Source organism: Myotis yumanensis, unplaced genomic scaffold (genome assembly GCF_028538775.1).
Source record: "Myotis yumanensis isolate MYYU_CA2020_CCGP unplaced genomic scaffold, mMyoYum1.0.hap1 SCAF_1, whole genome shotgun sequence".
In the NCBI taxonomy this organism is placed as follows: Eukaryota; Metazoa; Chordata; class Mammalia; order Chiroptera; family Vespertilionidae; genus Myotis; species Myotis yumanensis.
The window spans coordinates 17,489,088-17,507,825 of record NW_027223752.1 but is presented as its reverse complement, the minus strand read 5'-3'; the positions used below and the strand labels follow the sequence as shown (position 1 = coordinate 17,507,825).

At 55.9% G+C, this 18,738-nt stretch overlaps 1 protein-coding gene across 6 annotated transcripts in view; it reads right to left on the bottom strand.

Annotated features, from left to right (window-relative positions):
• The window catches only part of TTC7B (tetratricopeptide repeat domain 7B), a 191,992-nt gene that overhangs the window by 13,252 nt on the left and 160,002 nt on the right, over positions 1-18,738 (bottom strand). For all 6 annotated transcript variants that reach the window (XM_070414930.1, XM_070414946.1, XM_070414963.1 and 3 more), the window contains one exon: positions 12,486-12,688. In XM_070414930.1, the coding sequence (XP_070271031.1) occupies positions 12,486-12,688 (203 nt within the window). The remainder of the gene's footprint in view (positions 1-12,485; positions 12,689-18,738) is intronic.

Genomic DNA, 18,738 nt, shown 5'->3' with positions numbered 1-18,738 from the left:
GGCACCCCCTGCTCTCTGACTGGGATGCTTTGCTGAGAAGTGACCCTTTCCTCCTCCTGCCAGACCAGGGGGAACCCTGTACTGCACCCACAACTCTCACAGCCGCCTGCCTTGGGAGCGTGAAAGGCACAGAAGACTAACAGCTGCTTATGGGCTGGGCAGTGACTCAGACCTCATTCCCCCTCACGACAGCCCTGTGAGGGTGCAGAGCTCCTTTCTGCATGACACCATGGCCAAGGGCATGCAGATCAATAACGGATGGGAGGGGTAGAATGTCAACATGGGTCTTTTTTGCTCCAAAATGTGTCCCAACCACACACACGCCTCTCTCGTCCACCTGCCCGGACAGTTCTGAGTCTTGTTCTTTCTCCCCGGGCCTCTACTCAGCTGTCTGTCTCTACCTGGAGTAGCAAGGTGAGCTCCGGAGTACCTGTCCACAAGCACCCTCCACCCCAAACATCCCACGTCAGGGACACTGTGTTCTTCTCTGTGTCCACTGACACCCTCCCCTCATCTCCTTTGCCTCCCCTCCCCCTGTTAAACCATCTGGGCCGGAGGCCAGTGGTGTGCCAGCAAACTGGCTGTTGGAAAGAAAAACAACAGCCTTGATGGTAGTGTTTGCCAATTTCCGTGGTATAAATACTCCCACCACAGCTGACTTCAAGCTGGCCGTGATGTCATTGCAGGTGGAGCTGGGGAGAGATGAGCAGAGGGGCTCGTGGGCTCAGGCCAGCACTGCCTGCACTTATCTCAGTGGCAGGAGCTGAGGAGGCCCCGGGACTCCAGAGAGACCACAGGGACACGCAGGTGGCACCCTAACGCACGCCCTTCCTGTCGGCCGAAGCACACTGCTATCCTGATGACGGAGGGGGGTCAGCACAAAAGTACTGTTTTCTCCGGGGAGAAAACACAGACAGGAAGAGACACATCTCCTTTTGTCACCCAACAACCCGACTTGGGGAAGCGAAGGCGCCCCTGAAACACCTCCATCGTCTGGGACAGAGGCTGGGGGCCTGGTCTTCTCCCATTCAGTCTCCAAGAGATCATCCAGCGACACAGCTTTCTGAGCTTAATTTCCCTGCAGCCACCTTTCTCATGAACCGGCTGTGTCCCATGTCCTACTCACTGGTGGGTGTGGGTGCCCGGGGTGGTGGGGTGGCTGGAGGGGGCTGCTGTCAGCAAGGGAGACAAGGCCATAGCGGCTTTTTAAAATCATTCCAAAGGCAGAGGCAGTTTGTCACCTTTGCGTAAGACGCCAGCAGCGGGTAAAGAAGTTAACAGCTTGTGGGAGTTCCAATTAGAGAGCCAATTATAACTGGCTGGCCTGCCTTTGAAAGGCCGGAAAACGCATGTTGTCTTAGGAGGAAGCAGATTTTGCTTCTAGTTGGTTCCGGGAGGTCCCTGCGGGGAGCGCTTGCGTGTGCTTTGGTCCCAGCCCCATGCCTCTGTCTGGATGCCTGTGGCCCGACACGGGGGATGAGAGAACCTGTGGGGACAGGGGTGCCTGCAGGGGAGAGGTTGTTTTCCGCAGAAGACACGCTTCCATCCTTTATTTATGAAGCAAGACGCAGGAGCATCACATCCGCTAGGCTCCCCTGTGGGGGGCGGGCCCCCCGTTTCTGCTTCATTTGGAAGGACATCAGCCAGCATTTCAATTACGGATTTAATCAAGACGGACCCCTAGGCAAGGCCAGATCCCAGCTGTGTGTGTGTGTGTGTGTGTGTGTGTGTGTGTGTGTTCCTCCTGCAAGATTCCCAGGTCCAAGTCCAGCTATAGTTGGGGACTGTTTCCTCATTAGCAAATGTCCCTCCTGCTCCTCAGATGTTGGTGCTCCTGGGTCTTGTCCTGGGCCCCCCTCTCTGTCTTCCTCTGTGATTCACACCCAGGCAGCCTCATGCCCTCCTACAGCTCCGACTACCACCTACAGGCCACTGCCCCCCAACCACGGCTGAGCCCCGGAGTGTCCGACCTCCTGACCCACCAGCCACACGCAAAGGGGCCTCTCTTCCTAAACAGACCCGGGTCACCCCATCTCGACATGGCCACCCAGACTTGCTGCCTCCTTCTTCCCACAGCTGTTCCTCCTCCCGTCTCATCTCACCCACCCAGGCGCCAGCACCAGGTGTCCTGAGTCAGCCTGGGACCTGCGGCTCCCCCATCAGCCCTGAGCACGGAGTCCACATTCTCAACGTCTCCCACCTGGATCTGTCCACGTGTTATCAGCTGAGTCCAATCTTAGTGTCTCTTAGCTTCCACCGCCTCTAGAATGGTCTCTCCCAAATGCAAACCTGGTCACGTTACTTTACTTTAAACATTTTTATCTTGAAAAATTTCAAACGTGAACAAAATTAGAAAGGCTAATATAATTAACATCTACATACCTGTCACCTAAATTTTAATAACCGTTAACATCTTTCATATTTGCTTTATCTACTTTTGGGGCAAGGGTTAGTATTTTAAAGAAAATTATAGGCATTTCACTCCTATACTTCAGCAGGAATCTCTAAAAAATAAGGATGTTTTCTTGTGTAAGCACCCAACCATATCACACCTAACAATGCCTCATTGTCGTCTGCTACCTGGCCCACAGGCAGACCTCCCCAGGTGTCCCATGCTAACTCCAACAGCTGGGCTTTAAAATGATATATTTAAGCTCCATCTGTTCCCAGCTTCGAAGGAGTCTACATCTCTACAAGCTGCTGAAACCTGGCCCCCAGGCCCCGCCCTCTGTGGCGCCCCTTTGGTCTCCCCACCTGAGAACAGGTCGCCGTGTCCTGCACGTCTGTCTATCAGAGTCCTGTGACTTTTCTACACTCACTCATACATGCCATGTCTCTCCTGGGTGTTCAGGACTGGCTGGGAGCAGTGTACCCGTCCCCTCAGGATCTAGCCCAGTACCTGGCACAAAGGTAGGTGCCCCACCCCACAGCTCCCTGAATCCTCACCACGACTGCTAAGGGGCCGCGTGCTGAGCAAATGGCGGCCCAGGCCCACCAGAGCAGGTGCTCACACACGGAGTCCTTCCTGCGTCCCAAGCCTTCGGGTGAGGAGCCAGCTGATGCTCTGAAAGGCTTGAATAGAAGCAACACCAGCAAAGGTATTTTCAGAGACAGGAGTTCCGTGAACACCAAGCAGAGGAAAAAGGAAGGGATCCGACTGGAGGAGGGGGAGGGTCAGCATCAGGGGTGAACCTGGTGGGAAGCCAGAGGCGAAGTCGCCCGGGGAGGGGCATGTGCCGCCAGGCAAAGCGGCCTAGGGTCCCAGGAACTCTGGCCGAGGCTGTTCAGCCGAGGACTCTCAAGGGCTTTCCTGGAGCTCTGGGGACTGGGAACTCTCTGGGAGCTGGGGCTCAGGTCAGAGAGCCAGTGGTGGGGCTCAGACTGTGGTTCTCATGGCTCCCCGGGAGGTTGCCTTGGGAAACACACGAGGGGCAAGGCCACCTCTGCCCTGGGCAGTGCTCTCGCCAAATGTCCCTGGGCGGAGCCTCCGCCACCTGCACCACACTCTCTAGTCAGCAGCATGCACATTCGCGCCGACCCCTCGCAGACACACTCATGGGGTCTCGAATCTGTGCAGGAAAAGGGCAGGCCTCGCTCTCCTCATGGCCTTCCCAGAGCCCCAGGGCTTGAGACTTGGTGATTCCGGTACATTTGTCACTGGAACATTTGTCACTCCTTCCTCCTAGGCAAGCCCTTACCCCCTAGGTAACAGGAGGGGTGCCAGAGGCTAACCTAAAAACTCCTGCACCCAGCCGGGCTCAGAATTCAGGGCGGGAGCTGGCCATCCGGGCATATCTGGGCCTTGGGCAGCTGTGAGAAGGGATGCTACACCGCAGGGAGAGAGCAAGACTACTCCAGCTGGGAGCACAGGGAAAGGAGACAAGCTGAGTAGATGCTGCTTGACCTCAAGACACAGAGTGGGAGCCCTGCAATCCCTTCAATCCCCAAAGACAGTGGAAAATTCCACTGCCTTCCCTCCCCCTCCCCCTGCAAGGGGCGGAGCTCCCTGGGCCCAGAGCTGATCAGTGAAAACGGGGATCAGATGACCTGACCCGAGCTGGAGCGCTAGCTGTGGCAGGCAGGCAGGCTGGCAGTGGAAGCGAAATGTCAAATGGTACTGGAAAGGGGGGCAGAATCTCTGAGACTAAGTGGTTTGGATAGAGTATGTCAGATTTCAAATAATTTTAGATCATCATTACTAATGAGACACTGCACGGCACTGCCTGTAATTAGTCACAGAAGACTCCAAGCAGAAAACAGAAATAAACAGAATTCAATTCTCCTTAAGCTGCAGCAAAGCAGCCAGTGGCACGGCTTGCATCCCCCTCCCGCCCGGGTCCCTGTCGCTTCTGGGCCTGTGATTTCGATTTCGGCCCCGGGAAGGCAGGGAGGCCTGGGCCGTCTCTCCCTGGCCAGCTGAGAAAATGCTGCAGTGGGAGGAGGAATCCAAAAATCAAGCGGAAAATGTCTGCAGAGAACATCCTTGCATCCACGACGCTGTTTGGGGGGGCTCCTGGGGAGGGGCGGCGAGTATGTGGGCCACGGCCATGCCAGAGTCCTCCAGGGAAATAGCATCCAGTGCTTGGGGGGCTTCGTTGTCAAGGGGAATAAAAACAGCTGTCAAGTTCGAGTTCACTTGTAGCTGCTGGTCTCCGTTTCCCCTCCCCCACGACCTTGCCCACCTGCCACCCGAGGTGTCCACAGGCCACTGTGCCGTCTCAGGCCTGACACCTTCCCCAAGGGGCAGGCAGGCAGGTCGTGAACACACCCTCCGTGAGGTCCAACAAGTACTTCAAGGGGGGCGTTGCGTGGGGGGGGTCGGGGGGTGGAGTCGTGGGCTGAGCCCCCTGTGCAGGTGGGAGAGGGGGTGACATCGGAGCCAGGCCCCAGGACAGGCTCTGCCCTTCCTGCCCCCCAGCCCATCTCTGGTGCCTGACCAGCCCCTGCCCTTCAGGCCGAGGCCCACCCCCGCCGGCCACAGCAGCCCGAGCCCAGCCAGGACAGATGCTTTTGTCTCTACCGGACAAGTCATGCCCCCTGGGGCCTCCACCGATTCCTTTCAACCTTAATACCCTGGGATATAGGCTCGATAGAAACAGTAATACTTTATAAAGCAAAAGTACCATGCTCTTGGCCAACCACCTGCTCTGAATGATATACAGTGTATTCTTATTTTAGCTCCTCCACTTGCTAAAATTTGGTCACACTAGACCAGAAGGAAAGCCACACCCATGGCCAGCTCTTCGAGAGGAGATGTCTCACTCACTGTCACAAAGATGCAGGTGTGGCCTCGTGATGGAGACGGCAGTCCTGCTCGTGACTAGTGAGGGCGTGGCAGGAGTGTTCACAGCTAGGCTTACGGAGTGCCACGCAGCCCGCATGAGCTCACTTACCCTGAACGATACCACCACCGGGAGGGCACTGTTATTCTCCCCAGTTCACAGCGGAGACAATGGAAGTACAGAAAGATTAAGGAACTCCTTTCCAGCCCAGCCGGAGCGTGGCTCAGTGGTTGAGCGTCCACCTATGAACCAGGAGGTCACGGTTCGATTCCCAGCCAGGGCACATGCCCGGGTTGCAGGCTCCATCCCCAGTGAGGGGCATGCAGGAGACAGCCGATCAGTGATTCTCTCTCATCATTAATGTTTCTATCTCTCTCTCCCCCTTCCTCTTTGGAATCAATAAAAATATATTTAAAAATAACATTTTTTTAAAAAGGAACTCATTTCGGGCCACACAGTCAGTAAGTGACAAGCCGGGATGTGAGCCAGGCCGGCTGGCTCCGGTACCACGCTCCTGACCTCTGTGCTGTACTATCATTCCGGCTGCAGCGCTTTTCTGACTCCAAATTCTCCATTTCACCTCAGACAGTGAGAACCAACACACCAGAAAACGATGTACGAGGCTTTACATTTCTCTGTAGAGGTTGAAGGTATGCTCATGCCAACCATTAATAATTCTTAAAAAGGCCGCAAGCTATCAAAGGAGCTAAAACGCAGTGTGGGCCGTCAGAAGGGAGAGGCGAAGGAAGAAGAAAGCCTAGGCGTCCAGTAGAAGGCGGCCCTCCTGTTTGCTTTGCACGGTTAGTCCGAATCCCAATCATGGTCAGGAAAGGTGTTAGAGAAAGTAAGGCCTGTCCGCTTCCCAAGGCATACTATCAACACACACACATGCACAGGAAGGGTGGGCCCCTAAATATTTCATGAGTCTTTCTTCAAAGAAAAGAATTGTTCTCAATTTTAAAAGCACCTTTCATCCTGAAAGAAAATAAAGTACAATTACTGGATGAAAGAGCCTCCTCACTAGACTACGGTGACGTTTTTCCTGCCAATCACTCTTTCCAGGCTCCCTCGGAAAGAAAACGGATACCTGGGATGAAAGAGATCCACTTCTGAAGATCAGCATCCGCACGGGGAAGGGCATCTCCGTTCTATTTCATTAGCTTAATTGTGCCTGGGTCTTGTCCAGAGGAACAGAAGGGACCCACAGCCCCTCTTCAAGACTGGCTCCTCCCAGGGAGAGATGTGTAACCCTGCCCTGTCTGTGCCCTGGGCTGCCCACGGCCCCGGGTCCCCCTGGCTAGACTGATGGATACATCAGACAGACACACAGACACTGGTCTCTGGAGTAACCCTGAGAATTTCATCAACTTCAGGCTGCGTCTCTCCTCCAACAGAGGCACAAGTTGGAAAACATGCTGCTAGCTAACAAAATATGAGACAAGCGATCTTGCCCAAATCTCATTAAACAGATGGACACTTTAAAAGATGGGGAGAGAGAAAAACACCCAAGTTTCATAATTTAGCAGTGCATGCTGCCCCCTTCCCTCCATCAAACCCTCTGCCTGCATCTGGCTCGGCATGCACATGGCTCTTCCCCGGAAACAAGCCCATGAGCCTGTAGGCAGATTACAGAGGCTCAGCCTTCTCTGGGAGCAGTGCTGCTGTGATGACCACAGCAGGATCAAGCGCTGGAGATGTTAAACAACCTAGAGCAGTGGCTCTCAACCTTCTGGCCCTTTAAATACAGTTCCTCATGTTGTGACCCAACCATAAAATTATTTTCATTGCTACTTCATAACTGTAATGTTGTTACGGTTATGAATCGTAATGTAAATATCTGATATGCAGGATGGTCTTAGGCGATCCCTGTGAAAGGGTCGTTCGACTGCCAAAGGGGTCGCGACCCACAGGTTGAGAACCGCTGACTTAGAGCATAGTGACGATCTGATGGATTGCACCCTGCACCCGCCCCCTGCACCCGGCTCCTGCACAGCACATGTGTCTTAGAGCAGATCGTCAATGAATGCACTTTTCAGACAGGCAATGTTCTCTCTGTCAGCCTCTGCTACCGATGTGCTTCCTGGGAACAGAGCCCAACACCACTTCTAACGTTTTCACGCTTGAGGTCAGGTTTCTAATGCTTCAGAAACCCAAGATTGTGGAGAAAACCCTCAAAGACGGCCTGGGGAAGCCTGTAGTCGAAGCCATCCTGACTGAACTGGGTTTTTCGTGTTATCGTCCATGCACAGAGGACACGCTAGCACTTTTGGACCCAGCGCGCCCCAAACAGAAAGCTTATCCTGTGATGAGTTGGCCCCTTAGAGTGACTCAACACTGTGCCACCTCCCCGTGGTCTCCCTTCTCCACCCCGCACCCTGCGGCCTCAGCTGGGGCAGGTGGGCCTCAGCCATGCTCCTGGGCGGGTGGCCTGGGCCTCACCCATCACCTCCAACATCTCTCCTCCCAATCATCGTCCCCTTTCTTCAGGGAGCTCCACCAGCGGGGTGGGACTTACCACGTCCTGTCTTGGAGCGACCCTCCCGTGCATGGTGCTCCCTGCCCTCTCCTGGCCCGCCTTGCCTTGGGAACTTCCACATCTAGGGGATGGCTCCTTAACCTTCACTTCCCTCTCTCCCGTCAGCTCTGAAATGCCCTGTGCCTGCTGCACCAGGCTGGCCTTAGCTGCAGGCCCCCCTCAGGCCGACACATTAGTGCGCTTCCTTCCCCACTGCTCCCGGGTCGGGGACCGGGGGAGGGGTGTGGGGAGCAGGAGGAGGTGCCCTGGCTCCCACTGCCCCCTTCCCAGGCTTCCCTGGGCCCAGTCCTCTAAAACCTGCCTCAGGCCTGTCTGCCTCCCTCTCCACAGCTGTCCACGCTGCCAAGCCCTGATGGCCCCACCATCTGCTTCTGTTGCACACCTGTCACCTGGACGAGGGAGGTGGAGCACCTGCTCCTGTTTCCAGGACACACTGTTTCTCAGCAGCACTCCTCGGTGCAGCCTCAGCGACCCCTCCCCTCAGCCTTCCTGGCTCCCTTCCACACTCATCTCTACCCTGAAAACGCCAGTTCCTTTCTCACCCCCACGTCTCACACTCTGCCCTCCAAAGCCCAGGCTGCCGTTATCAGAGGACAAGCAGATGTCTCTGCTTGCGGAGCCTGTCCCCGTTGTCCTTGGCCACCCCGAGTCTCGGTGTCTATCCTTGGCCTGGGCAGCGTTGCCCAGGGATGCAGTTCCTCTGCCCTCAGTCGTCCCTCCCCTCTCCTCCTCCAGGTCATGAAAAACTAGTGGGGAAAAGCTTGCTCTCTTTCATGAATTCATTTTGGCTACTGGGAGCAAAAGGCTTTTAGGTATAGCATGCGAACGTATGTACATTTATCCACATGCAAAAATGATATGAAAATATGCCCTTGGATTTTCTGGAAAAAAGTCCTATCAGCTTATGAATGCTTCCCTTGTCAACACAGCTACGCAATCCTTCTCCCCTAGCTCAGCACGCCCTTCTATCTGCCCACACTCAGCTCTCTGCCTCTCTTGTCTTGTGCCAACTCATTATTAACAATAAGCACATTAATTCTCTTCTCCCCTCTCTCTCTATGTGGATTTAAACACATATGAAGGCTAAAACTGTTAGAAAACTGTCAATTTTCATTGAGGTTTAATTCATATTTCTCTTGTCAAGCCTGACCTTCTATTAAGTTTAATGAATACCATCTGCCTCTATGTCATTATTGCTTTTTAACAATATTAATGTGTTTGCATTTCTGCTTAAATCACACCCCTCCTCCGAGCTGGGTCGGGCGATCTGGCACATGTGCCACTCACCCCACAACCCCCAAGTTAACGAATAATTGTTCTTTATGGAACAGGCAGGAGCTCCTGACTGCTCACTGCTCTCCGCATCACCTCCGCCACCTGGTCTCCACCTGTAACAGACGCAGGCTTCCTTCCTTCCAAACAGCGCCCTCCACGGGCCCTCCTGCTCCTCTCCTCCCCTGTGAGCACTCTGACCACCTCCCCTCCTCTGGGTTTGTCCACAAACCACAATTGGTTCCTTCCCCTGGAACCTCCTTGGTTGGTTCCCGGATGGTCTCCAGTGCTCGCATTCTTCAAGCTCCTTCTAGTCTCACCTTTTAAGTCCCGCCCTGACCCAGCCTGGGCAGACATTCCTGGCCCACCTCTCATGTGCACACCCCTCTCTGAGTGCCAGGCACGTGCCCAGACTCTGTTCCCGCCTCCCTCGCCACTGGCCTCGACCTGGTAGAAAGACAGCTGTGACCTTGCTGCCGGGCCCTCCTCTGCACTTAGGGGCCGATGGGCCAGTCTGGTTTCCATGAGGGTCAGGCAGGGTCTTTGGTGACTCAGGTAGAGATTTTCAGTTCCTCTGGTGCTAACATTACCCCCATTATACAGCTGAGGCAACTGAGGCACAAAGAAGGTGAGTAACTTCCTAAGGTCCCAACGCTAGTGAGAGACAGACCTGGGATGCCGCCCAGGCCAGTGTGGCCTCCAGAGTGTATGTAAGGCCACTTTCCTCCCTTCCTCCGTGCAAAGCTCAGGGAGGGAGGAGGAGAGGGAGGGCTGGGATGCTTCCCGGCCAGAGGCCTAGAGTTCCAGGGGCTGCCCCTCCATGGGATGGGCTGGGAGTACACAGCCCAGCATGCATCGTTCACAGGGTCACCAAGAAGGGACCCTCCAGGCCACCTGTTGGGAGTCCCACAGATCACAGTCCCTGGGTGGTTTCGGACCATGAGTATCTAAACTCCTCGGCCTGCCTCCAGCCTGGAGAGTTTTTAAATAGATCCGATGCCCTGAGAACAGTCTCAAGAGTTCATTGTTGTTATTTTTTCCTGGTGAGACCTCCACAGCAGCCCAGTCCCCCGGCCAGAGAAGGCCAGCCGGGGCCTCTACCCCGGGGCTCCCCAGCCCTGGGTGCTGGGCCCACTGCGGCGGCTCCTTTCACAGAGGGAAGCGCCTGGCATTCGTCAGGGAGCTCAGGTGTCCTGACAAGCTCCAAAGGTGAAACCGAAAACCTCCCTGGTGCGATTTTCCTATTTGATCTTTTGTCTCATGTGTTCCCCTTGGGGATGGACAAGAAATACTTCTCTGAATAATTCATATGCCCTGAGGTAGAAGCACGCTGCCTCCTGTTAATAAAAAGGCTGGGTACACACCTTGATTATGCCCTTCCTGCAATGCTAGAGAAAGCTCTTGGGTCTCAGAAGCTCTTGCGAATGCCTCTTGCCATAGTGAGACAAAAATGAAAAGCCATTTCTAATCAAACTAGTGTTGGGATAGTATGTAAAATTATAAAGCTGTCCTGAGCTACGGAATGTTGATAAAGGGAAGTCGAAAAAAATTAAGTAGCTGTAATTACTATAAGGTGTGATTTATTCTTAAAACTGAAAATGGCTGTTGTCAGTTTTCTATTTAATAAGCACCTACTAGGTGCCAGGAACTCTGCCAGGCTTGTTAAGTAAATCGTTTCATTCAGATCTCCCGGATGACTGGGTAAGTCACAGCCCAAGTCACAGGAACACCGAGGCCCCTGGAGGTCAGGCAACAGCCGGAGGTCTCAGGGCTGGGGCTGGGCTCGAGCCTGACTCCGAGGCCCCCTCTCCTGGTGCCCAGGGCTGGGTGCTGGGCTTTCTCTGCTGAGAACCAGTCACTACTGCTCAGCAGGAGAACGAAGGCTTTGGGCTCCTTCAGACAACGTCCTAACCATGTCCTCTGAACACCAGGTAGAAACTCACAGCCTATCTAGTTGAATGTTTCCATTTCACAGAAAGGAAAGGGTGCAGAGAACTTATGAGCTTTTCCCAAAGTTAAAGGGCCAGCAAGCCCCACCGCTGGGGCAGGAACTCCGTCCCTGGAGCTGTCCCGTGCTCGCCCTCACAGATCACACACCACTGACCGCGGGCCCTGGACTCCACTGACGGTGCAGAGGGCACCCCGCTTCATCACAAGGCTTCCTTTCCTGGGCTCACTGAGTCACACAGGCCCTGAAACAGAAGCCAGAGCCCCAGCCTGGCCAGCAGACCAGAGAGAGGACACGGCTTTCTACCAGCTCCGGGGGCCTGTTCCCTCTGCGCTGCCATTCAGGTTCTCGCAGGAAGTGAGAGCAGACGACGGCTTTGTGCAGCGGGCTCAGTGCCTGCTCTTTATTTTATTATTATTATTATTATTTTGTAATTTTTAAAAATATATTTTTATTGATTTCAGAGAGGGAGAGGGAGAGAGAGATAGAAACATCAATGATGAGAGAGAATCATTGATTGGCTGCCTCCTGCACACCCGCTACTGGGGGTCGGGGCATTGCCGTGCCCTTGACAGGAATCGCACCTGGGACCCTTCAGTCTGCAGGCCGACACTCTATCGACTGAGCCAAACCAGCCAGGCTCAGTGTCTGTTCTTAACAGCGCAGACCCTCCGGAGGGGTCGGTCATCTCCCCCACGTGACAGAAACTGGGGTACGGGGGGTCCATTCCATGGCAAGGGCTGGGGAGCAGAAGGGCAGCCTCACACCTTTGACCTGGGTATCCAGACAAGGCATGTGTGCGCACTTGTGGGGAGCAGCACCCCATACACTGTGGACCCTGGAGCGACTTACCTGGTCCTCTGGGTCCTCTGACAGGGGGCCCCTACTAGGCTGCGTAGAACTCTTGAGACTGTTCTCAGGGCATCGGATCTATTTAAAAACTCTCTAGGCTGGAGGCAGGCCGAGGAGTTTAGATACTCATGGTCCGAAACCACCCAGCCTAGTGGTGGACAAGCTGGAGTCTTGGGGTCCCACAAGGTAAGAGGCGCCAGTTTGTGAAGTGGTCTGACTTTTGTGATGAAGTCTCTCCTGGGGGGCGGGCACCCCCAAGGTGAGACCCAGACGACAATGACAGCGCCCAGGGCCATGGGACTGTATTTATTAAATCTGAGCCACAGGGTGGCTGGGACCGGTGGCCAGGGGACCCTGCCTCACACTCTGCCCGCTGCACCGGGCGGGCTGCTGCGGTCATGCACCGCCAGCTCCCAGGGCTCCAGTCACCCCACCTTCAGGAGGAGCAGAGCCGCTGGCTTTGTGCATCGTGTTGGCCTGGCGGGCGAACCACCTCCGGCCTCTGGGACCACAGGAGGGTCTGAGGGTCACGAGCTCCCTGCCGCTTCCAAGGGGAGCCCCACCAAAGAGGGGTCCCGCCGGCCGTCAGACTCACCAGTCGCTGCATGCTCTTCACGTGGGTGGGGCTGATGGATAAGGCCTCTTCGTACCACCGCCGGGCTTCGTCGATGTTTCCTCGGAGCTCGGCCACCTGGCCTCGCATGTACAGGACGTTGTGGGACATGGGGAAGAGGTTGGCAGCCTCCTGGGTACAGGCTGTGGCTTCTGCAGGCTTCCCAATGCCAATGTAGACTTCGGCTGTGGGGACAGAGCAGGGGGTGCTTTTCTGGGTTCCTGTCTTTCCAAGGCCCTGTGGACAGTGCGACTCTAGTGGGGACATTTACCGCCCCCCCTCCCCCCCACCACAAGAGCCTGGCAGGGGCCCGTCGGGAACACACAGGGCCCAGAGCCAGCCAGCCCCCCACCCTGAGTGGAAACGGCTGCAGGTCGACAGTCCTTCACGCCCACTGCTACACAGGGACCTGAGTCACTCATACCATGGGGCCTTGAAGGGGACACGTCACCACCACCAAGGGGGGAGTGAGGCCTGTGCAGGTGTCCTACCTGGAACACCTTGGCAGCAGGGACACCCGCCCTCAGCTCTGACAGCCCCTGATTGAGCTCAAGGACAAGCCAACCAGAAGCGCACAGCCCCTCACAGGGCTACGGCTCTGCCCTGCGGCCTGTCCTCCTGATGCCAGCCAGTGTGACCAGGGCAGCGGCCGGGGCGTACATGTCTATGGGGGTGAAATAAAGTGGCTGCTCCATTAGACCCTGCCCTCTGCCAGGGGACGTCGCTGCGCCCTGGAGACGGTTAACTGGTTAACTGTCCCACATCAGCCAAGCTCTTGGAACCACAGAGCTGTCACTTTCAAAAAAAGCAGGAAACCTTCCCTCCAGCCTCAGGCGTCCACTCTCCCAGAGTCCTGAATGCTCTGCTGCCCAGCCCGCCCCAGAGCCCATCACGCGTGTCCAATGCCCCCGCCTATCTCTCAGGTACACGCAAGCCCTCCCCCGCCCCCCCGCCCCAAGGGCTGGGACCACGGCCCCATCGTCTTCCCAGTGCTGGGACGTCCGACTTCTGTCCCCTCCTCGGCCGTGTCTGTCAAGACCACTGCCAGGGCCCTCCTCATTGGCTGCTGTGCTCTGTGACCACTGACGCTTCCACCTCCAGGCCGCCCCGCCCTCCTCCGTTCTGGCCTTGACCCCCAGCATCAAAGATGTTTGTCCCTGTATCTCTGAGCTACTTATCTGTATGTTAACATACAGTGCACACGGAAACAGAAACAGAACAGGAAAAAGAGAGAAAAGTTTTACTATTTTCCTCGCGCACCTAACGAGCTGTGTCCTGGAGGCGAGGCCTCCCCCTTCGGCCCCACACGCCACTCCTGCCTAAGGCCCTTCCTGCTGCTCCCACCTTTCCCTGCTTTCTTTCCTCCCTGAACCCACTGACGCTCATCTTGTCTCATTACAGTCCTTCTAGGACAGTGATAGCGAACCTTTTGAGCTCGGCATGTCAGCATTTTGATGGCGTGTCATAGGTTTGCCATCACTGTTCTAGAACGTAAGCCACGCGTCACAGGTGCTGTTCGCTGCCGTGTCCCCTGTGATAGGAACAGTGCAAGGCACGCAGCTGGAGCTCAGGGAATGTTGGGAGTGAATGAGTGACTGAATGAGTGAGTGAATGAATGAATGATAACAGGAAGGAACGCGGAGGGAAGCTGGCTCTGGGAACTCGGAGCCGGTCAGCTCCAACAGCACACACCTGGGTGCAATGTCAGGGCTTCCGCTGCAGGCGGCTGCCAGAGGCGCTCTCTGGAGAGGTCACGGGACGAAGATTCTGTCCTGGTCTCCGGGGAGTCAGCCTACGCTCCGGCTGCCCCTCCGCTTGTCCTTGCCACCGGTTACTATGAGAAATGTGGTTCCTCCTGCAGGGAACTCACGCTTCTGCTCAGCATTCACTACCCGGCCCTGCCACCTCCCCACCCTCCCTGCCTGTCACTCCCCGGCCTCCCAGCCTCACCGCTGCTGTGCTGTTCCCTCTGCCCAGTGCCTTCCCTGGACGGCCATCTGTAAGACCCACCGCTCCTCACTCCACGCTCCGCCAATGCCCACCCTGCACGTGACTTCCCCAGACGCCCTGTGTGCTCCGGGAGGTCCCTCACCCCGGCCGTCCCTGGACGCCGTGCCCCTGGAGGGCCGGGACCCAGTGGGCACCCTGTCTGCCCTGTACGGCGGGCTTTCGGAAACTGCTTGTTAAACCAAACTGAAGGTGTGACCTGCGAGGCGGATCGGCGCCAAGTCTGAGGACCACTTCCTCCTCGGGGTGTAGAGGATCCCGGCCGGGGGCTGCAGCTGCCTGCCGTGGCTCGGGCCGTGCAGGTGGGCACTGTGCAAAGGTGCTCCGGGCAGAGCAGGGCTGAAGTCCAGCCTGGACTCCGCTGGCCGTTGTGTGCCGGGCACAGGGCTGTGTCTGCCCAGGAACGTGAGGACTCTTTTCTTCTCTCAAAGGTGCCTTTGCTGGCCACACCTGCTCCCTGGGGGTCTATCTAGCCAGGGGGAACCCCTTTTCTGAGACTCCCACAAAGGAACACGAAATGTCAGAGGCAGCCGAAGGGCTGACCACAGCGTGGGCGCCGTTACACCTGCGATCGCCTGAGAACTGGCAGACAGGGAGGAAGGGACCTGGTGTCCCTTCAGGTTCTCCCTGGCCTTGCAGGTCAGGCCCACAGGCAAGCAGGCCGGCAGGGAGCTCAAAACCTGACCCCTCAAAACCATGTCCTTTACCCTAAAGGGGGTGTGTGTGACTGTGCTTGGGAAACAGACCCTAGCCACTTGGTTGTGGGGTAGCCCCTGCCCGGGCAGGGCAGGGGGTCCCCAGGGGAACGCAGGGCTGCCAGTAGCGCAGGTGTTCAGAGCCCGTCTCCCGTGTCCACTCTTTCATGTAATTCAGCACGAAGGCCAAGAGGAAAGGGGTCGTGTCCTGACGAGTGTCCGGTCACCCTCCCAATCCTCAAGGCCGAGGGAGGCCCTCATCCCTATGGGCTCACTGGGGCTGCCTCTGGGGGCTCGGGAAGCGAAAGGAGGCTTTGTTTTCATGCGTTGGTCCTACCCTGAGCTTCTCGGGGCCGGGCCCCATGCCAGGGCCTGCAGTCCCCCGGGGGAAACCCTGCCCAGGTCCTGTCCTCATCGAGGGCTTGGCTGCATGTCTGACCTTTATTTCCGAGTCTGCGAACGGCTGTGCAGAGGGGTCCCTCCGCCAGGGGCTCGGTGGGACGGCGAGACTAGCTCCTGGCTGCACTGGCCATATACTGTGTCCCCTCCCGGCCTCGGTCCGGATGTTCTGACTCCTCAACCCTTTCCCCTAGCCCTCCGTCCCCAGCCCCCGCTGAACTTGACTCATCGTTCAAAGAGGAGACAGAAACCAGCTGAGCCGACCTTGAGCCCCTTCTTGCCACTGAGCCCTCACACCCTTCGTTGCCCATTGCACCCATCCATGCTGCCCCTTCTGCTCTGTGGGCCAGCTCTCTGCCCGAGCCCTGGTGCTGGCACTCTGGCCTTCTGGAGTGCGTCACGCCATCGCATGTCCCCTGTCTTCTGGATGATGGACAGGGTCTCAATCCTGACTGCATCATCCATCAGAGGGGTCGCCCTGCCGTGGACACCATGGTGGGACTCGTCCAAGTCCAGAGCCCTCGCTCCCCACTGCCGCATGGGCTCCTGTGTGCACCCCTTCTGCGGCCACAACTGCCCCACCCCTCCTGTCCCCTCCTGCCTTGCTGCCCACTCCTTCCGTTTCTTTGGCCTTTCCTCCCGCAGCAGGTTTTAAATGTGGGGCCTCAGCTCCCTGTCCCAGCCCTCTCCCTCCTCCACTGACATTCTCTTCCCAGCCATTCGCATCACGTCCCTGGCTTTGCACCCACCCCCAAATTCCTGTGCCTGACATCGTCACTTGCATGTTCTCAGGCACCTGACACAAGTTCTCGTCCCCACTGACCCCACACACCAGCTCTTCCCCAGGCTTCCCGCTGCGGAAAAGCGAACCACCAGCCACTCAAGGGACAACAGCGGTGCCTCAGTTTCTTCATCTGTCAAATGAGGTGAACAGGGCATTCATGCCCCATAAGGCTATCATGAGGACTAAACAACTCGAGACATAAAGTTCATGGAATAATGTCTGACACACACACAGTCCTTGATGAGAGTTGGCTACTTGCAAGCTGTAGACCATTAATTAAAACCCACCTCTGGGCAGAGGAAGGGGCAGTCTGGTGGGCTGACTGAGCAACAAGGGCACTGCGTCAGCAGGCAGGACCGGGGACCACGATCCCTCCCACAGGTGGGCGCTTCCTCTGAGTGACAGCAGGCCACCTGCCTGGGAGCTGTCTTCGTCACGCCAGGGGAGGGGCCGTGACTCTGCCCATGCGGCCTGCTGGTGACTGGGAGGAGCCTGGCAGGGGGAAGGGCAAAGGGCCAGGGCCAAGGAGTCTGTGAGAGTATCATGGCTCTCAATTCCCAGCAGAAATCAGAAAATCTGATCTTGCACATCTAAGAATAGCCGTTGGTTTCGACTGTGAGAGGTGCCAAAGTGAAAGCTATAATTATTAGTAACAAGCAGAAATTAACCACCTACTGCAGTGTCATTTTTAGCTGCCATCCCAACGTGGAAATGGAAAGATGGCACCCAGGCTGCTTGGCTGGGAGGGCCCTGGTTCTGCTCGGAGTCTCTGGGAATGAATGGTTCCAACGGCAGCACCCAGGTCTGCGTCAGACAGAGCCGGAGGGAGACGGGTCGCACGTGGAGTGAACACCGAGTCCTCCGCTCCACCTCCGACTCTGCCGCAGGAGGCTCAGAGGCGCTTCCTCTGTCTAGCCTGGCTTTCCTTCCTGCGAGAGGGGCAGACAACCCCTCCGGCCTTCTTTATAAAACGAATGTACAAGTGGCACTGGCAGATCCCCCGGGCTTTCAGGAAAAGAGACCGTAAAAATGGGTACTTGCTTTCTAAATGTCAGATGAAGGCCAGCTGCCACCAAGAGAAGATGGATAAATGTATGTTTTAAAAACTGGCAGTAAAAAGGACAAAAAGCACTAACAAAATAAAAACGGGGAGAAATATTTCTAGCACATATCAGACAAGGCACATTTCTTTGACATAATAAATGCTTACAAATGCAAAGAAAAGCTGAGCATCTAAGCAGATGACTGGGCGGGCGTCCTGAGCAGGCAACTGAAATGCCATCTTCACCCGTCAGACTGGCAAAGATCGAGAAGTGTGGTAATCCGTTGCGTTGGCAAGGATGCGAGAAAATGGGCATTCAGACATTAGTGACTGAATAGAAATTCATACAATCTGACACGATTTATCAAAATTCGAGTATGCACCCTTTGATGCTTCATTTCCACGTTTAGGTACAGATACAGAACAATACACATAACAATACTTATTGATGCATTGTCTGTAACAGCAAAATGCTAGGAAGAATCTAAATGTTAAGCGAGGGAGTCCTGATAAAATGATGGCAAGTTCATACAATGGGCTTATGCTCTGCAGCTGCAGGAAGGCATGAGTCAGCCTCGCGTGTGGGACAGCAGTGACCTCCGAGTGTGGCATCTCAAAGGTGCCGACTGCTGACAGTGGGTGCCTGTGGGTGGGAGAGACAAGCTCAGCGATGGGCAGAGTCTTTCCGTTCGATGCCTTTTGTACCTTTCCAATTGTGCACTATTTATTCAAAATTGTATTATTTATTCAAAAATAATTTAAATAAAACTGTCACATGCATCCAAACAAACCAGGGGAAAAACATGCACAACCCATGCAGGTCGGCCACCAGGTATTATGAGGAAGAGTCTGAGGAGGTGCTGGCGGGGGGGAGGGCAACCAGGGGATGGGTCCCACCCCACTGGAAGGCGGCACCCTGTCCCAAGCACCCCTGGTCGGCCTGGGTCTGTGCTCCCTGCTGGGCTCTGGCCGGACCCTCACAGAGCAGATGAAGGCTCGGGGGTCCTATTCATGGTCTCTGCCATTCAAATGGACATACAGGGACCCTCTCCTACCATAGCGGGGAGATCTGACCTGTGACCCTCAGATCTGAAGCTAGCTCTACCCTGGGTTCCCATCACCCGTTTCTACTGAGCTTGTCGGAAAAACAACCACGAGAGAAGAGACCCACAAACGTCACAGAAACGCCTCGGCCGTGGGTGTCAGACCTGGATCTAACCAGTTGCTTCTGAAGCTCGCAGAACGGACAGAATCTGGCAGTGCTGCTAGAGCTGACGTGGACGCGGGTGTTACCTGGTTTCCATCAGC